General features: G+C 40.3%; 1 protein-coding gene across 2 annotated transcripts in view; it reads left to right on the top strand.

Moving 5' to 3' along the window:
* The window catches only part of NELL1 (neural EGFL like 1), a 524,835-nt gene that overhangs the window by 129,542 nt on the left and 375,024 nt on the right, over positions 1 to 20,269 (top strand). For both annotated transcript variants that reach the window (XM_090032860.1, XM_090032859.1), the window contains exon 11: positions 11,829 to 11,928. In XM_090032860.1, the coding sequence (XP_089888986.1) occupies positions 11,829 to 11,928 (100 nt within the window). The remainder of the gene's footprint in view (positions 1 to 11,828; positions 11,929 to 20,269) is intronic.

Here is a 20,269-nt window from a genome sequence, read left to right as displayed (position 1 = left end):
TCTATGTATGTATGTGTTTTCTTGAATCTAAGATGAGGATTTTTCCTGTCAAACAGCATGGGAGGGGGGAGAGGGGTGGTGGGGGGACCTCGTTTTGGATTCAACAGGTGGCAGCTCAGCTCTGAATTTAACTCTGGGTTTGGAGCTCAGCTGCAGCCTGCCCCAGGCCAGAGTGGCTTGTTCGGCAGAAGAGTGGGCTTGCTTTTGGAAGGAGACCTTGGAATGTGGTGGGGGGAACCTGCCTCCTACTCCCCACCCCTTGCCTGCCTGTGCCTGCCTTTTCTCTCTGTTATCCCATACAGCCTGCCCCCCCACTCCCTTCTCCCCTCCTACAGCTGCCCCTTTCTCCTCTTACGTTTTGCTCAGGCTCTGGTCCCTATACCCCCAACCTGGCTCAGCTGGGAGCTGCTGCTGCTTCTCCCTGGCTTGACTGGGATGGGGCCAGGGCAGGGTTACACTGCTTCTGACTGCCCTGGAAGAGCAGAGCTGCAGCAGAAGGTAAGAGGAAGGGAGGGTAGGGAGTAGACATGGGGTGCGAGCATGGAGTGAGACTGGTGGCAGGGTCAGACACAGACACAGGGCAGGGGATAGAAGGGCAGACACAGGTATTTGGTAGCAGGAGGTGAGAAAGGCAGAGTGTGGGGGGAACAAGCACAGGCATGGGGGGTAAGGGGTGGAGGCTGTGGGGGGAACCAGTTGTGGGGGAGGCAGGGTGTGGGTAGGTAGGCACATGCAAGGAGACAAGGAGCAGGAGCAGGCACAGGCACAAGTACTGAGGGGCATGTGACAGGGAGAACATCTCAAGAGGTAGGTATGAGGTGATAGGGGCCAGGGGGGCAGGCAGAGAGGGCAAGGATCAAGGGAGTGGACTGCAGGGCTCTCCTCCTCTCACCACTGGTTTCCCTGCCACAACAGTGGAGGGGGGGGACAAATTTAAGATGTCCCTCTAGTAATTAGATTTTATACATAGAAAATTACAACACATTGTTAAAGTTCCATGTGTAGAATCTAATTATTGGGGGAGGGGGTCATCTTAAATTTGAAGTTGTCTTGGATTTGAGTAAATATAGGAATGGTTTCATTTACATGTTGTTGTTTTCCAACATGCTGCAGAAAGTAGATAAATGTTGGAAAAAAACTGTCCTTAACCAGTTTAGTCCTAGAGGAGGAGAGGGAGTAGTTCATGAAAGGCTGATGGCTCAGCTAACTCCGGCATATATTTTGTGAAATAGATTATGTGCATAATTTTAGCATGAATCAGTGGACAAAAAGTTATTTCAAATCCATTTTCCCCATAGACTGAGTTTTTAAATAATTTTGTTGTTCTTTAGCATCCCTTTGAATATATAGACAACAGGCTAAATTACTTTCAGTTCAGTTGTCAGAATGTGGTAACTACATTATACTTCTGATAAACTTGCCAAAGAAAGCGGGGGTTGCATAAACTATTGATGGATCTGTAAGCTAGAACAATTGTGGAAAATGCAGCATTTGGAAGAGACTATCTTCATATCACTATTGTATGTATTTGTGACCATGATTCACAAAATAGCATCAGTTGTGAATTCGTGAATGGAAATGGACAATAACTTAATACAGTCATGCTGTGAAAACAGTCTACTATGTAGAATGAAAATTACGTTATTATTATGATGATGCCTAGAAATCTACAGCAGGATGCTAGGCACTGTACAAGCTGATATGAAGGCAAGGTCCTTCCCTTGAAGAATTTATAGTTTTTGGGTTTGGGTCAATTTTGGATATCATATAAAACATGTACTGCAGAGATTCAAAGTGTCCTAGGAGTCGACAATGGCATACTGTGGATGGGGGAGAATAGGAAGATAATTTATTTTAAATTGAATATACAGAAGAGGTCTATTTTCTTTAGGTGGACATGGGTAGCAATGCAAGATATCCTATACAAAACATCATATTTATAATTTATGACTAGAATAATGCATTGAAGAAGATTAAAAATACCCAAATATCAGCCGTTAACTGTTTCTATTTGAAATGTGTCTTAAATATAAAGTGAAAAGAGCTTTTGTATTTCACTTTTTGTGGAGGGAAGTTGATATGGCAATACTAATTCTAATGATGTCACAGTTTATATTTTCCCCGTAAATGGAAAGGTTGCTGTAGCTGTTTGTAACATTTTTTAATTGTGGCCTTAGTAACTGTTTTTTGAAGTTTGATTAGAGTTCTAGTGTTCACTTCAAAAAGCAGGTGGACAAATTAAACCCACCTTCTTTGTACTATATTGTTTAAAAAGCAAGTATGGCTGTGTGGGTCTGATTTCTGCATCAGGATAAGGTAATCCCACCATTCAGGTGCCTTCATGGGGTTCTAAGCATGTGCCAAGTTCTATCCAAGCATTTTTCACCATAAACGCTTACTGTTACAGGGGGAACATTTGTGCATCTTCTTCTCCCCCAACATTACCCCTTCTACAGTTACAGTTAGAAAACAAACTGCAAACTGCATATGCACATGCTCTGAAAACATCTTCAATATAGGCAGACAGTGCTGGAAATTTTAAATTCAATACATAATTAGTATGTACTACCTCAGGATATCTGATTGAACTCTGCCTGGGTTACCTGATGCTGTTGCTGAGACTTGTCAGCTGGTTCTGTTTCCTCACATTGCTACACTTCATCCACTGCTTCCTTGAATCATCCATGCTGTGCAGTATAGAGATGTGGCTAGGGCAGGTGAAAGGACAGTGTGAAAAGCATGGAGGATGTTATACCTCTAAGGCAGGTATGGGAGTGTGGGGTGAGAACTACCTATGTCATTAACTATCAGTGTTGTTACAGACTTCTAAATAAATAAATAAGAAGCCTAGGTCAGCTGTTCTCCCCCACAATCCTTTGGTAAAATCCAGTTAGGGAGTTTAAGGTACCAGGATAAGGTGACAACATTTTTCATGTCAAAGTTCGATGTGGGCATGGCGGTTTAAAGCAAGTGAAAATAGTTTGCAAGGTTGTACGTGGATCTAGTTATGTGCATGGCTTGTGTATGTCCTTAAGCAAGTTTAACAGATTTTTAATTTAAATTTTTGCATTGGATGAAATTAATATAATAATAACGCCAGATTCAGATAGATCAAAGCTTCTGTTTATCAGGCAATGAGCAGATTTTTTTATTTCTGAAAATTAATCCAGACTAAAATGGGATTTATGATGGCACATCTTCTTAACCATAAGCACTTAAGTTATTGATGGACAACTGTTCACATACTACCAGCTGGAATCTCACTCTCAAACACTCCAGATTTAATTTCCAAAGCCAGACTGACAAAATTAGCACTTGTGTGCCTCCACAAAAATATAAATGTACTGGTGCAGCTTAAAGACCTTCACCTTTCTGCATTCACTGGAGGAGATCTGTAGCCTCTTACATTTCACTTATGAGACAGCCTGGTCCTTTTGGAGTCAAAGGAAAAAATTTCCTTGACTTCAGTGGATCCAAGAATTTACTCCTGAGGCCTGTTGTTTCCTGGCAACATGTCCTTTTCCATCACCACTAGGTGTTGTCAGGTCTATTCCCAAAATGGTTTAACAATTGGCAAGAATGGATCTGAGGACAAATCCTTACATAACCTTTAGGAGTAAGCATCCAAGTTGGTGATTGTACTATAAATACATGTATAGACAGACTGTAGATAGACAGACAGGTGGCTCTACATTTTGTGACAAGAGAAGTTGTGTCTTTTGCACCGATATAGATGTGGAAGTAGTTTAGCTTTATATTATGGGCTAAGATAAATACTGTACCTGAACTTTCTGCTGAAATAATTATCAGTTGAAAAATTAAAAGTGGTAGTATTCAAAATCTTATCATTATATATCTGATCTCTTTTTTGCTGATATAAGGTGTAAACCCCACATTGGAATCATGTGAATCGTATGGAATCAAACAGGAATCAAAGTTACAGCAGCAAAGATGAGAAGAGAACCAGACATGTGTGCCATAATTTTTATTATGTTATCAAGCATGATAGCATGTGCTAACCTCCTGAGATGAACAGGAACAGTTTACACCTTTCTTTAAACAGACATTTCAGGCTGTTTTCAGATGATGGTACTGAACTGGTCTGTAGCTTGGAGAATGACTTTTGCAACCATAAGGAATTTAATTTTATTCAAGGTTAAAGCTTAGATTCCAGATTTAAATTATGCAAAAGAAGGTGGATTTATGTAGCAGTTGAAGCTTACCAATTTATTCTAGCAAAGAATTTAGCCTTTTGACTCTGATTTCTGTATGAGAAATCATGGACTCTGTGACTTCTCTGAATTGAGTATAACAAATGCAGTGGTATCTTTGTAACACAGCCTGAAGCAGTAGTTCTGAGAAGTGTGAACTGCTCCTATTTATCTCAGTGGATTAAATCTGAAACCTAATGAAAATAATTTGTATCAATGGAGCTACATCAGTGTACAGCAGTGGGGATTTTAACCCACAGAGTGCTTCAGCAGAATGCTTTGAAAGATATTTTTTACCTAACAAATTAACTACTGGATATACTACATTCTTTTTTTTAAAGGTGCAAAGTCATGAAATATTAGGAAAATTAGAGAACTACAATTTTCCTGACATAAAGCAACTGAGTTTACATTTAACCATGTCTCTTTTTCCATAACTCACTAAAGAAGGCAGGAGCTTGGTTGTAATTGGGTTTGAGTTTTTTTTTCTGTCTTGACTGACTAACTGATTAGAGTTTCATAGTTTCTTGATTTTTCTTGCTATCATTTTGACCTGTCTTATTACTGTCAACACTTACTGTTTGATACAGTGATATACTGTAGCCTTTCTGCTGTAATTATTTTGTCCTGGCCTGAAAAAGTGGAGAGTTGCAGCTCATGCTCTTCTATCTGGGTAGTTTGATAATGATACAAAAGGATGACCTGGGAGCAGGAGAGCACAAAAGCCCCGTTGGCTCAGCAAAAGCATCCGGGAATGTCTTCTAGCTAAAAGGGAAGCATACACCCAATGGAAGGGAGGGGCCATCACCAGGGAGGTTTATACTGCAGTTGCTCAGGGATGCAGGGGGGCAGTCAGGAAGGTCAAGGCGGAGATGGAACTGGGACCAGCTTCCCGGATCAAGGACAACAAGAAGTCCTTTTTTAAATACACAGGGGGCAAAAAGAAGGTTCCAGGAAACGTGGGGCCCCTGCAAGACACGCTAGGAAATTTGGTCGTCACACCAGATGACAAAGCTAACCTATTTAATGATTTCTTTGCCTCCATTTTCCTGAGCAGGGACTGAATCAACCCCTCCACCAGGCCCCCCTCAGGCCCCAGGGAAGGCACACCTAGGCCAAGGGTCAGGCAGGATCTAGTCAGGGAACTTCTGGAGGGACTGGATATATTTAAATCAGCTGATCCAGACGATCTCCACCCCAGAGTGGTGAGGGAATTAGCTGAGGTCATTGTGGGACCCCTGGCACGGCTTTACGAGCACTCGTGGTGCTCTGGTGTGGTGCCAGAGGACTGGAAGAGGGTCAAATGTGGTTCCCATCTTCAAAAAAGGGAGGAAGGAGGACCTGGGGAACTATAGGCTAGTTAGTTTTACCTCGATCCTGAGTAAGCTTTTTGAGAGAATTATCCTGGCACATGTCCATGAGGGGCCAGCAGGGGAGATCATGCTTAGGGGCAACCAACGTGGGTTCGTTAGTGGCAGGTCCTGTCATACCAACCTGGTGGCCTTCTATGACCAGGTCACCAAATCCTTAGATGCAGGGGTAGCAGTGGACATAGTCTTTCTGGACTTTCGGAAGGCCTTTGACACTGTCTCTCACACCGTTCTCATTAAGAAACTGAGGGACTGTGGTGTTGACATCCACACAGTCAAATGGGTCACCAACTGGCTGGAGGGTCACACCCAGAGAGTGGTGGTGGACGGGTCATTTTCAACCTGGAGGGATGTGGGCAGTGGAGTTCTGCAGGGCTCGGTCCTTGGGCCCACACTGTTCAACATCTTCATCAGTGACTTGGATAAGGGGGTAAAATGCACCCTGTTCAAATCTGCTGATGACACTAAGATGTGGGGGGGATGTGGGCACGTTAGAAGGAAGAAATAGGCTGCAGTTGGACCTAGACAGGTTACAGGGGTGGGCAGACAAGAATAGGACGGGATTCAACACTGACAAGTGCAAGGTGCCACACCTGGGGAGGAAGAACTAGCAGCATACGTACAGGCTGGGGAACTCCCTTCTTGTCAATGCAGAGGCAGAAAAGGATCTTGGAGTCATCATTGATGCCAAGATGAATATGGGCAGGCAGTGTGGGGATGCAGTGAGGAAGGCCAACCACATCTTGTCATGCATCCACAGATGTATCTCAAGCAGGTCCAGATTCTCCCCCTCTATGCGGCATTGGTCAGGCCGCAGCTGGAGTACTGCGTCCAGTTCTGGGTGCTGTACTTCAAAAGGGATGTGGACAACATGGAGAGGGTCCAGAGGAGGGTCACTCGCATGATCAGGGGACAGCAGGGCAGGCCCTACGAGGAGAGGCTACGGGATGTGAACCTGTTGAGCCTCCACAAGAGAAGGCTGAGGGGGGATCTAGTGGCCTGTTACAAACTAGTTAGAGGGCACCAGCAGGCATTGGGGGAGTCCCAGTTTCCCCAAGCACTACCAGGACTGACTAGGAATAATGGTCACAAGCTGGCAGAGGGTAAATTCAGGTTAGACATCAGGAGGTGATACTTCATGGTCAGGGCGGCTAGGATCTGGAACCAGCTTCCAAGAGAAGTGGTCCTGGCTCCTTCCCTGGGGGTCTTTAAGACAAGGCTAGACAATCACCTTGCTGGGGTTGTTTGACCCCAGTACTCTTTCCTGCCATGGCAGGGGGTCGGACTTGATGATCTGCTCAGGTCCCTTCCAACCCTAGTAACTATGAAACTATGATGATTCAGTGTGCTTGGTTCTCTTCTCCCATTCACTGTTTTAACTAATTGTTTCCTGTGTGGGACTCCTACTTTGCACCACTGAAAGTGAGATTAGAATCAGTCCTAGTGTCCGTTAGCCTGACTTGTTCTCATGTGGACACCTGGACAATAAGATGGCATGTTCTCCTACAGGGAGCATCCTCTGGCAGAAAGCCCTTCCTTCTTGTTTCCACTGAAACATTTGTCTCCTGACATTTAACAAGGTCACTGGGCAGCGCACCTCTGTGCCAATAAAGTGTAACTGGGTACCAGAGAGTAATAGATAAGCTGTTCTCAACCTTTGGGTTGCAGATCCAAAGATAATGACGAGCAGTGTTTGGGGTGAAGGGCTGAGTTGCCCAGAATTTTGTATTCCCTGCATCTGATAGAGTAAGTTTACTTATTCATTTATAAGCCCTGCTAGCTGTCACACGCCTTGTGAGCCACTTACATCATCAGTCAGTTCCCTAAAATCATGTGACTGATGTGAAAATCTTTGGAACAATAATAATAATTGTCTTCTGCTTGCTTAGCATTTAGTACACTTTGATCACATTTTCAAGTTTCCCCCTGCAATCGTGGTAGAAGATTATTTTTCTTTAAAACGAAAGCTAACATTCTCACGTAATCTCTTCATTTAAGCATTCAAACTTCTGTGGCATTAAGGAAAATAAATAGCAAAAGGTTCACAATAGACCTTTAAGAGTTGGCAACATTATAGACAAACTCGTCCCTTGATAACATATCATGCCCCAGACTGCATAAAGTCAACTTGACTCTGGGAACCTGGATTACTTGGCTCAGAACTCAGCTGCAGCCCTTTGGACTGTGGTGACACCTGTTTTACCAAGCTGCCAGGTCTCCTCTCCCTTCCTCTTTGGCTTCTCTATCCTCCTTCACACTTCTCAGCCTGCAGAGGGCCATAGAAAGGGAATCAGGTTGTGAGGCTACAGCCTTGTAGTTAGGGGAGGTGAGGAGCTAGTGAAGGAATGGAGGAAGTGCTGTGAGGAAATACAGGGGGATAAAGAGGTCTACAGGGGGAGACAGGATCTAAAAGATGAGCTTGAATGAGTTGCTATTAGGTCAGGAATCCAATGAGGGATCTGTATTTGAGGTGGTCTCAAAGCTGCATGTATGCATTGAATAGAGTTTATGCCACACTGTGGATTACCACCAGCGTTTCCCTGCATACATTCTCTCCAGCAACTTCCTGGACCAGCAAGTGTATCTCTTTCAGACTGTCACGGATTAGGTTATTCTCAAGATGTCTCTGGCTCCTAACACATCCCTCAATCCTAAGGGCTTAAGTGGCAAGGATTCCACATGTCTTCTCATTGCTCAGGGGACTGTCTAATTTTTAAAGGTCCTGGAATGGGAAGATGATGTGATATGTGTGTTGTTTTGATAGTGTGGAAATTGAGGTCTGGACCCTATTTCTTCCATACTACTAGGGCCAGACTATCATCCTTCTTTGCGCTAGCCTTGGTTTTGTTTTAGTTTTATTTTACATATCTTATGTGCAGAATATGAATCCAGAATGCATAGCAGGGTGATAAGTGAATTGTAAATAAAGCAGGTAATGTAGATAAGTTGGAAGGCATTTTTCAGAAATTAATAAATATTTGCAATATTTCACTTCTGGGGTAGATAAGGTTATTTGGGTAAATCTGATAGATTTTATTAGACCAACTCAAATAGTTGGAAAAATTCATCTTTGCTTTTGAGTACAAATACCCTTCATTAGGCTGAGGAAGCATCTGCAGATGGTGTGTGATCTTCCTGGAAAAAATGGTAAAGCAGCCACAGGCCAGTACATATGCAAGAAAGCCATCCAGTTAAAATGTAAATTGAGGTTGTCGCTCGGTGAGAGGCAGATGTGAGGGAAGAGGAATGAATGTAGCTGTAGTCAGTGGATGAGGGTGGGAGAGGAGAAATGGGGAAGGGAATGAGAATAGCTGATAAAAAATGGAGAGTTTACTTGGGGAGTCAGATGTTAGGCAGGTTATAATGTGTCATAAATCCAAAGTCTCTGTTTAGTCCATGATTTTTTGTACCCAGTATATTCATGAACTGAAGTTCATAGGCTCGTCTGTGAAAGGTGTTTTGTAAATTCCCTTTGAGGATTAGAACTGAGAGATTGGAGGGAGAGTGAGGAATGTGCCGTCACAGGTAATTGGGTATTCTTGTCTTGATAGATAGACATATTCTTGTTAGATTTTTGGTGTGTGCTCATTCTGGTATGCAGTTGTTTTTTGGTTTCTCCTACATATTTTTCATCAGGGCATTGAGAACACTGGATGAGATGTTACATTTCTGGAGGGGCAGATGTAAAATGCAGGAATGGTGATGTTTTTCTTCTGGGGTATAGTAATTGTGTGGGTAGTGGAGATATGCTGGCAGGTTTTACGTTTCTTGTCATGGCATGGTCTAGATCCATTTGGATCCATTTGTGCCATAGGAATTTTGCTTCTGGTGATGAGGTTGGTGAGGTTCAGTGCTTGTTTAAAGGTGAGGATGGGTGATTCTGGGAAATCTCTTTAAGAATTAGGTCTCCTTCTAGTATGGGTTGCAGTTGTTGGAGGATTTTCCTCATAGGTTCCAGGGAGAGAAATGTCATAACCAGTGGTGTGCGATTCATGGGGTTTTTTTCTTCTGTACTGCAGCAGTTCTTCATGTGGCATCTGTGGGGCTCTTTCAAAAGTGTGATCTGTCTCTCTAGAGGAGTGTTCTTGTTGAGTGAAGTACCTTTTGAGACTTCACAGTATCATAGTACTCAGGGTTGGAAGGGACCTAAACAGATCATCAGGTCCGACCCCCAGCCCCAGGCAGAAACGGGTGCCGGGATCATATCACCCCAGCCAGGTATCTGTCCAGCCTTATATTAAAGACCCCCAAGATAGGAGAGAGCTCATTCCAGAGCCTGGCAGTCCTAACTGTAAAGGTGATGCTCATGAGTGTCCGCCTCACTGCAAATTTGGTGGTACTGGAGGGCTTGGCTATATACTACAGCTTTCTTAGCGTGTCTAGGGTGATCGCTGGTTCAATGTAGATATGTGTGTTGGTCTGTGGGTTTTTTGTATAATGTGGTCTGTATTTTACCATTCTGGATAGCGACCATCATGTCTAAAAAGTGAATGTTGGTATTGGAGTATTCCAGAGATAGTCTGATGGAGGGGTGATGATGCATGTTGAATTTCTGATGGAAGGTTTTCAGTCCAAATGATGATGTTATCAATATAGCTTAAGTATAGCAAGGGTTTGATGGTGTAGCCCTTGAGGAATTTTTCTTCCAGGTGGCTCATGAAAAGGTTGGCATACTGTGGAGCCATTTTGGTACCTATAGCTGTGCCCATGGTCTGTAGGAAGTGTTGATTATTGAAAGTGAAGTTGTTGTATGTGAGGATGAAGTGTATAAGTTCAGTAATATCTTTGAGTCTGTACTTTGAGTTGTAATTTTGCCCTTGTAGATATGTAAGGCAGGCTTGAATGCCATCCTGCTGTAGCATGTTGGCATATAGGCTAGTAATGTCTATGGTGTCTAGGAGGGAATTGCAGGAAGGTGGTCTGTGTTTTTAAGTTTTTGTAGAAAGTCTGTTGCATCTTGGACAAAACTCACTTTTTGGCTGATAGGTTTTAGGATTGCTTTGATGAAACCTGATATTTCCTCAGTGATGGTTCCATGGCTGGATATGATAGGTTTGTCAGGGTTCCCTTCTTTGTGGATTTTAGGGAGCATGTAAAAAGTCCCTGGGTTGGATAGTGAGAGGATCAAATTTTGTAGTTTTTCTTTCATTTCTGATGGAAATGATTTGATGGTAGTTTTGAGTTTCAAGGTGAAAAGGAGAGTAGGATCATCCTCTAATTTTTGTAGTAGGTAGTGTCAGCGAGTTGTCTGTTGGCTTCTTTTATGTAGCCTTCATGGGTAAGGATAACTATAGCTCTTCTTTTATCCTCTGGTTTTATTACTACTTGGTGGTTAGATCTTAGGCATTCTATGGCCCTTCTCTCTGAGAGAGAGGTTGTTACGGTGGTGTGTGTTGTTGATTATTTTATTGTTCATTCTTTCTCTGAAGCAGCAGTCAAGGTTTTAATTTTGTCCACTGTGAAGTGTCCAGTCTGATGTTTTTTGGGGGGGTTGATCTTTTCCTCGGGGGTTGTCAAAGGTTGAAGTGCTGTTGGAAGTAGATTCATTTTGGTTGTGGAAATATTCTTTGAGGCGAAGTCATTGGAAAAAATTCTTCTAGTTCTCCACATCGAAGTGTTTTTATTAGGGTGTTTTTCTGGACCCGTAAGAGAGGCTAGATTTTTCAGCTTTTGTAAGTTATTTGGAGAGAGGGATGGTATTTGAGGGTTGGTTGCTTCTTTCAGTTGCATTGAGTTTGAGGTTGGAATGTTGTGCGGTTTCTGACTTATGGAGTGTCTGACTTAAGGAGGGTCAACTAGATAATTAAATACAGTTGGCCTATGTTTACCTCATGCCCTTGTGAATACTGAGCTACAGTATCTGCCTCATTTGTAATTTGCGTATGACTGTGGTATATGTAAAATAAAAATTAACAATGAAAAACAAGGCTTGTATAAAGCAGGGTGACAATTGGTAGTAAAAAATCTGGAATAAAACATGCTGATTTTGCAAATGTTCAGGCAAGTTATAAGGAGGGAAATGTAGTATTGCAATTTTGAGTTTGTGCAGTGTGTTTCTTCTTACACTGCAGGAATAGAAATGTCCAACTAGATTAAGTTTAGATTTGATATTATGGTGTAAAAATGAATTTATCTTGCTCCCTGTCAGCTTACTACTGTTGTTATTAAAGATTGCCTGAGTTGTAGATTAAAAATTGCGTGATCCTTGCCATCACATACATTTTCATTGGTGTCCATCTTTTTCCAGAATGGAGTTTTAGTAAAAGTAACAGAGACCTGTCCGCCATTGAACTGTTCAGAAAAAGACCATGTTTTTCCAGAGGGCCAGTGCTGTAGCGTCTGTAAAGGTAAGCAGGGGATTTTATGCTCTTGGGAACGTATGTCCTCAGTACAGTTTTGGGGTATGCTGTAATATCTTTAATTATGAGAGAATAATAGCAAGGTTACAAGACCTGAAGAAGAATGTCTTGGATTTGAAAGCTTGTCTCACTCAATCCCAACCATACACTTGATTCACTAAAAGATACCGCTGAAGAAATTCTTGCCTCTTCCATAATTCTGGAATGATCACAGCTATAACATCACTCTGATGGTACCATTTAATGAATTAGATATTAGGTACCGACATAACCTGCAGCTGTAATTAGTCTTCTGAATAAACCAGTCTGTACTATTTCGTCGGAAGGAAAGATTACCAGAAACAAGGCAGTAATTATTCTTTTGGATGAAGGAGAAAGAGGGTACCAGACAGTCTATCTTGTTACCTACAAGGCCTAGTTGTGAGAGAGTTATATTTAAAATAAGGGTGTCCTGAGCTACAAAGTTAGGATGTGAACACCTAGGGTTCTAGGCAGTTTGTGTACAGAATTTGGAGGTGGTTCATTATAGGGGGTAAGAGTTAATGTGAGCTAAGATTTTAGTCCAGATTCACATTTTGAGGATGCTTGGATATGGGTTTGTTTTGTCAGATTATTTGTTTAAGGGAAACCTCTATGTTACTTAGTTAATAGAAAACTTCATATTATGTATAACTATACCTATCTGTCATCTGTATTTTCTTTCTATATAGCTATATCTTGCAAGATCAAGGGCTTAGTAAATATTTAATTAGTGTATGTGTGTAATTAAACATTTACTAGGCAATCTCCATGTGCTCATATTTGAAGTAGATTACTGGATCGGAGCCTAAGAATATAGATGTTAATTTTAAGCAGTTTCTAGAAACATCTGTAACTATTTAAGCTAGCAGTGAACGTTACTGCTTCCTCCCTCAGAGGGGCAGCTCTCTTATTGATACTTCTTAGCAGATGGCTTAGTTTGGTGATGTGGCGTAACCGGGGAAAATTAGCTTCATTACCTAAAAGCATTTGAAATTGGAGAGCTTCAAAGTTCATGAAAGTTAGAAAGGTAAAAGTTCTGTAGTCGTACAAGCCCCTCAAGCCCCCAGAGCAGCTGCCAACGGTGTTTGGAGAGTATGAGCAGCTCAGGCTGCCTTTACTCTCCTGCCAGAGAGAGATTGAGTGAGTGAGAGAGTGGGTGATTGCTTAGGATCCTGTAGCATTTTTTATGCGACTGAATTCTGCTTTCATTTTTTAATAGAAAGATTATAAGTAAATTTGAAGAAATGAAATACTATAGTGCAGTCATTCGTAGTTGGTATATTAATTGAAAACCTAAATGGAATATTGTAGCAAATAATGAAGGATGAAGACCTACACACAGTAATTCACCTTTGTCTTTTAGGAAAAGGCATTTGTCTGGGATACTTCTGAAATAAATAATGATCAATTGAGTTTTCCTGTGAACATTTCTTGGTAACCAAGGAAGTCATTGAGTATCACCCATAATGTAATGCCAAATCCGTCAGCATATAGTTGTTAACCTGTAGAGCCAGGTCTTCACTTTTGCAAATCTTCATCAGTTTATATTTTTATTAGTATTATAGCATGGAGTTCATAGATTTCCTAGCTGTTAGGGTTGGAAGAGACCTTAAAGATCAAGTCCAACCCCCTGCCTCTGGGGCAGGAAGTCAGTCAGGGTCAGAGGATCCCAGCAAGATATGCATCCAAACGTTTCTTGAATGAGTCCAGGGTAGGTGCCTGCACTGCTTCTGGAGGGAGTCCATTCCAGGTCTTGGGGGCTCAGACAGTAAAGAAATTTTTTCTTATATCCAACCTAAAACAGTCTTGGAGGAGTTATGACCATTGGACTTTGTTTTCCCTTGGGGCGCTCTGGTGAACAGACATTTTCCCAGATCCTGATGCACCCCCCTTATGTATTTATAAGCAGCCACCAGGTCCCCCCTAAACCTGTGATTTTCCAGGCTGAAGAGAGGGAGGTCTATAAAACAATACAGTATTGAGGCACACTGCAACTGCCCTAACCACATTAGCAGTAGTACAGGTGCAACAGAATACAGCAGAATGTATCATTGTGCATGCAGCATCACACTGTCACAGCTAAGATACTTCCAGTTACCAAATGGATACTGTAACAAGGTCCTGCCCCAGGGGTGGCTGTGGTGCCCCTGGAGCCCCCCAGCCCTTGTCATGTTTATTTTCGCTGGACAATTTCCCCTTCCACTCACTTGCCATGCCTTGACGTAATTATACCTTTAGAAAAAACGGAGGCTGTGGCCTCCTCATCTTGCATTTTAGCCATGCCTGAGCCTTGCAGATCATTGGGTGTGAAGCCTGATTGTCCAGTCAGGCCAATCTCTCATCCATGGGCCTTATGCCCCAGTGTCAACTCCAGTCAATGGAATTGCCCTTCAGAGATACCTACTTTTCCCCATTGACTATTGGAAACTTAGGAAACTAACCTTTTTTCAAATCATCTGGTGGGCATCATGTATCTGTTTTTTTAGGTATTATGCCATGTAAGTTGGAGGTGCCTAATAAATTCAACTATTTTCCCTCCATCCATAACTTTTTAAGACTTGTGTATAACCTTGCTATGAATTTCTGGTTGATAAACTACAGCAAGGAAATGTATGTACTCAATTGTAAGAATAAATATAGGGCCATGGGAAAGAATATAAGACTGAATATCGAAGTAAGAGAATGATAGCACAGTGAAAGGTGTAGCATAAGTCTACCTCTCTACCTCAGGGTTTTCTATTGTATTAGTCACAACAGCTTAGAATAAAATAGGATATTCCATCAAAGAAGAAAACTGTTTACAGTGCTTCAAATTGTGAGTCAGCAGAATAACAGTCAAATACTATAATATACACAGCTGGTAGACTTGCTGCTCTCTTATTATTGTTGTAAATGGTTGGAAGAGTAAATACTGTGAATGATACCCTTGCTGTTTCTGCCTCACCACACTCATTTATAATACAGTGGCATCCAGTACATTGATGGAACATGATTCCTATGTTCTATTGAAAGGATCTGTGTAAATGCAGTAGAGAGGAAGCACTACATCCATCAGATGTAATGAGTAAAGAGCTTTGCAGTGCAATGACCCCTACCCTCTAGCATAAAATATGAGGGCTTTAACTTACAAATGGATCTACCTATGTAAGCAGTGCACCTGATCAGAACTCGTGGAAGAGGTGTATCCATGAATGATCACTTAGAAATATGGCAATGGGACTCTTCTACCCATTTAGTGCACCAGAACAGAAAACATTAATGTAAATGTCTGCTTATACTACAGTATATAGTTTTTAAAAATCTTCAGTAGGAAAGTTCATCAGTAGTAGGTGTCCCAATGTATGTAACAAGGTTGTTGAAAAATCTAAATAAAAATATATTTAGAAGCAGGGAATAAATTTGAATTGTATTTTTTGCAAACCTTTATCATTTTTATGACAATCAACTTAATAATTATATTTGGGGTTTTTTCAGTAGTAGTGCCAATAGCATAGGCAAAAAATTGTTCCCTTTAACTGCCTCCTCCTTTAAGAGTCAGTGATTAATTCTGAGGGGTGAAGTTGCCATCTTCTTTCCCTTTCAAATAAACGATTCAAATAAAGTTGCGAAGGAGTACTTTGGGTTGCTGCTCTTCATGATATCTTCCTCTCATCCTTAAAAGAGAGAAAATAATGAGCTAGTGAGAAATGTTTAGTTTCTATGGAAAGTAATTTTTATTTGATATCTAGTAATATGGTTTGGCTGGTAGACTGGTACTGATGGTGGTTAGCAGCAAGTGTAGAGTCTTCTTGATGAGATCCAGTGTGCATTTTATTGCAGTAAACAGTGGTATAATATAAAAATATGGCTTCTGTCATTCTTACATTATCGGTTACAAAAAAAGGGTTTCTGAGTCTTTCAACTGCAGCTGGGGAAGGCACTTCAATTAGCATATTTCTCATCTCTCTGTCTAACTGTGAGACTCAAGATTTTTCTGACTAAAAGAAAAACGGAGTGAATTTTGCTTTATCAGAAGCAGAAATCAAATGTTTCTCATGCATTGTGGTGGGAATTTGAGCTATTTCAAGGTTTTAGTTTTATTAAGGTTCTGGCGGTGGTTAAAAAGTATGAATTAGGTACTTTCTACGCATAATCATAATAATGCTTAGGATTTAAAAAAAGCTGTATATCCTCAAAGTATGCTTTACAGATTATCTAATTAAACCTTGTGATGCCCTTGTGTTACTGTAGCGCTACTGCACAGTGCACATTTATTGAAATGGTGTCTCAATACATATATAAGTTGAAAAGAATTATTAAACACATTGTTTGAGGTCAAATCTCCAGGTGCACAATCTCCGAAGACATGAAGGAAATCAGAAGAGCATCAGTGCTCATATCTTAGTAAAATTTGTTCATATAAGAGATTGTGGTGTGCTAGTTAACAGTAACACCATTCTTTATCAGGTTCATTAGGCACCCAGATTTACTTTACAAGTGCCCGGTCACTGGGAGCTATGTGTACCCAGAGGCTTAGAAAGGAAAGCCAGTAAGATTTGTAGCGTCTAATTTTAGGTAATCTACTTTGAAAGTTGTAGGCCTCATCAGTTGTATACTTTTTCCTGAGGCCATGCAGGTGATCAGTTCATGTTCTGAAGCATGGGATTTGGTTACTTGTATAATTATCTTAGCATAAATTATTAACATGTATTGTGCAGTCAGGTAACATTAGGAAGTACCCCTATTTATTATAGATAGTAGGAATAGATGCGATTATGATCTCATTCGGAAATAATTAAAGCAAACAATCTAACAACCTTAGCAAAATAGGCAGTAACATAATCAGAGATATTTGGAGACAGAACAGAGGTTATCTAACCCATCAAAAATCTAGACACTCTCTTCTGTAGTTAATTCCCTTATGGTAGTACCTAATTGTATCTTGAATGTCTTGAATGACTTTGGAGGGCTGTTCTGCACATTTATCTTTTCATGTGTGGGGGAAAAATTGGTTCCCAACATCTGTTCTGAATGTGTTTATCTGTAATTTTAATTCATGCTCACTTGCCTTGTCATCTGTGTTGGCCTGAAATTAGTTGAGATTATCAGTACTATTTAAGATTTTATGTGCTTCCATTAAGTTCTTTCCAAATGCCTTTTTGCTGGGATATGGTTATTTTTTAAAGCCTTTTCCTATATCTAGTGCAGGTCTGAAAGTCTCTGATCAGACATTACAGCATATTAATGAAGCCTTGACAGTTCATTTATTTTTGCTTGGCCAATATGGGTGTGTGAACTCTGCTACTTGGTAGCCCCTGTTACTAACTGGGAATTTCAAGACCACAATATGGCTTCAGCTTGTGGTTTCTACATATCACGTTATTTTAAAGGTTCTTTCATCATGCAAGACCCTAATAAAAATCTGCTATTACTCTTCTACTAATTATTTATTTTCTAATGGCTTAATACTTGCTGTCATGAATAAATTTTCAGTTGGCCCAATTCGTCTAAGCATTTTCACTTGGGTTTAAGTCCATTTCTGTTTAGTAAAGCATCGGAGCTTGTGCTTAAACCAATTAATCAATGGGTCTTGAGTATATATTTAAAGCTGGGCACATGCCTAAGTACTGTGCTGAATAGGGATTGCCTTAGCTCATGCTTAATGGGCCGAATATAGGCTACTTGCGTGCGAGTAGAACAGGAATTGTGTTCTATCCCCTCAGTAGATGGCCATAGTTTTATTGCTGACAGTTCAGGAGGCCCTGGGAAGTTATCAGGCCAATATAGCCTACAGTATTCTAGATCCAGAGAGTGAATCAGGAAATATATATGGTTTGATTCCCCTGTAAAAACCTACACTTACAGAGATGTAGATCTAGAAAAGAGGTAACAACTGTCTTGCCAAGCTGTGTTGTCCATAGCTTTCCCGAAACACTATACCTGCTTTTTTACCTCTCAGGAATAATGCCTTTAAAGGGCCTCTGGTCAAGTGCTGCCGCCCATAATATTTTGTACCATAGCATACATTACTTGAATAGCTAGCAGTAAATGTAATTTGCTTTGTAAAAGCTCAGTGATATATGGTATGGAAATAGCATATATGCTTCTACAGAGATGTTTTTCAGCTTTCCGTTTCTGGTGGTATTTAACATGTTTTCTGAAGTGCTATGAGAAACAATGAGGTTGAATTTAACAGCAGGCAATATACTTTAAAATCCAGGGCTGATAATAGTGCTTCATAAGTGTCTTGTAATAATAAACACCAAGCCAGTCCATGTGTGGAGCAGGGCATTCTATCAGTGTAACTCCCTAATTATAGGAGAACAATAAAGAATTCTCTAAAGTCTCTAATTAAATATAGTTAAGTTAGAGCGCTGGAACATTTTTTGTTCTGCCATCTTGTCACAGTCTGCAGCCTTGAAAAACTTAATATAAGAAAGAAACTGATTTTGAGAAGAGTTGCATTCGGATAGTGTTGATTACCAGCAGGGGAACAAAAGAATCAAGGATTTGCCTGGAGGACTTTTAAAAAGGCAGCAATTGTAATGGCACAAGAAGGATAACAAGAATAATTATCATAAATGATAAGCAAGACAAAGTCCGTAGAAATATCCTGTGGCACTGAGAACTAATGAAGGACTCCACAGTTTGGAGAGAAGTTTGAGTTAGATATGGACAGCTGAAGTGAAGATAAACAAATCAACCTGCATTTGCTAACCTCTGACTGACTAGAAAGGAGAAATATCTCTTTTGTGAGCATTACTCTAATAATGAAAAGTAAGGATGAAAAGCAGATGGAATCTTTGTCTTCCAGGGCAGAAAACTAGGTAACAGTAGGAACGTTCTAACTAGAATAACATGCTGAGAAAAATAGGATGCATCAGGTATACAGGTTTTAGATGAGAAAATTAATATGTATAATGACAAATCCTAGCATAATTGTATCAACTCATATGAAAGTAATGATAATACTATATATGACTACAAAAGGGTGGTAGAGTTTTAGAGGAGCAGCAAAAAGATTGGGCTATAGTATACTTAAGGATTGTATGTGATAAAGCAAATGTTACAGTATTCTTAGTCTTGGTATGTTGACCAAATGGCTGACAGTGGATTAGAAATTAGGGTAGAAATTTGGTGTTAAGTGGGTCAGTTTTCAAAGATGGGTTCCTCTATTCAGCATTGATTAAAGTTAGGCACATGCTTCAGGGCAGAAGTAAGGAGTTCAGTTCTCTGACGGCATAAATTTATGAGTGCGGTCAATGGAACTGTGTCCTTTTATACTGGTAGAGAGTTTAGCCAGGGTTCCTAAGGCTTTACTTACAGTACTTGAGTATTTTTTACTGGACTGTGAAATTACTATAGAATTGAAAAGTATTTGAAATTTTATTAAGAGAGCTTAAAACAGAAAGAAAAAAAAGTGTATTTTATTGAAAGCAAGATCTTATTGAAGGAGCAAGTGAACAGAGCACAAGTAATATATACCTGTCTAGCAGCTATTAATAAGATTAATCTAAACTTCAAGAATTGAGTTGGACATTGACATTGAGTGATTGTACCCTCCACTAACACAAGTGTTTCTTTTGCCAAATAACCTGATATTCCAGTTGTAGACTGGTACCTTTCAGCCTTTTACTGCACAGAATCCCTCCTGTGTAATGCTTTAGATTATTACTTGATTATTAATGAAGCTGATATTTTTTGTAACAATGAACATTGTTACCCTCAGGATAACACCAAAAAACCTGCTTACACCAGGTAAAAACTTGATTTACCGAGGATTTCAAAAGTTCCCCAAAGTACAGTTAAGCAGTGTTAGAGCAAAGGGTGTGGAAAAAAAGCACCTAAGGTCTTAGATTGCCATTTAAATCTTAGAACTTTAGGTCTTCTGTTTCATAGACATTCTTCTGGGAATTTAGAAAACTTTCAAATCAATGAACTAGAACTTTTACAGAAAGGAAACTTTTCTCTATCCCTTCTGTAATCAAAAATAGCAGAACTAGAGTTCAGACAAACCCAAAGTATGATGTATTTCTGAAGAGTAAAGAATGAGACTGTGCTTGCAAAATAAGTTATTTAGATTTAATATCACAATAATTTCTAGAATTATTTGTAATTATGATAAATACAATTGGGATTTTTATAGAAAATCCTCAAAGGTATACTTAGCATCAGAATTCAGAATAAACAGTTGAGACTGAGATGTAGAATTCAAAATTTGTGGGTATAAGTTAATATAATTCCATTTTATTAGACTCTGTTAGAGTATATAACAGATTTAACAAATAACAAATATATTTTCCAAAAAAAAGAAGCAGCCAAAATCCTG

The sequence above is a fragment of the Crocodylus siamensis genome, chromosome 2 (genome assembly GCF_052110815.1).
Source record: "Crocodylus siamensis isolate JL-2025a chromosome 2, ASM5211081v1, whole genome shotgun sequence".
Taxonomy (NCBI): Eukaryota; Metazoa; Chordata; order Crocodylia; family Crocodylidae; genus Crocodylus; species Crocodylus siamensis.
Note: the sequence above shows the minus strand (reverse complement) of the source record. Positions and strands in the feature narration are given on the sequence as shown.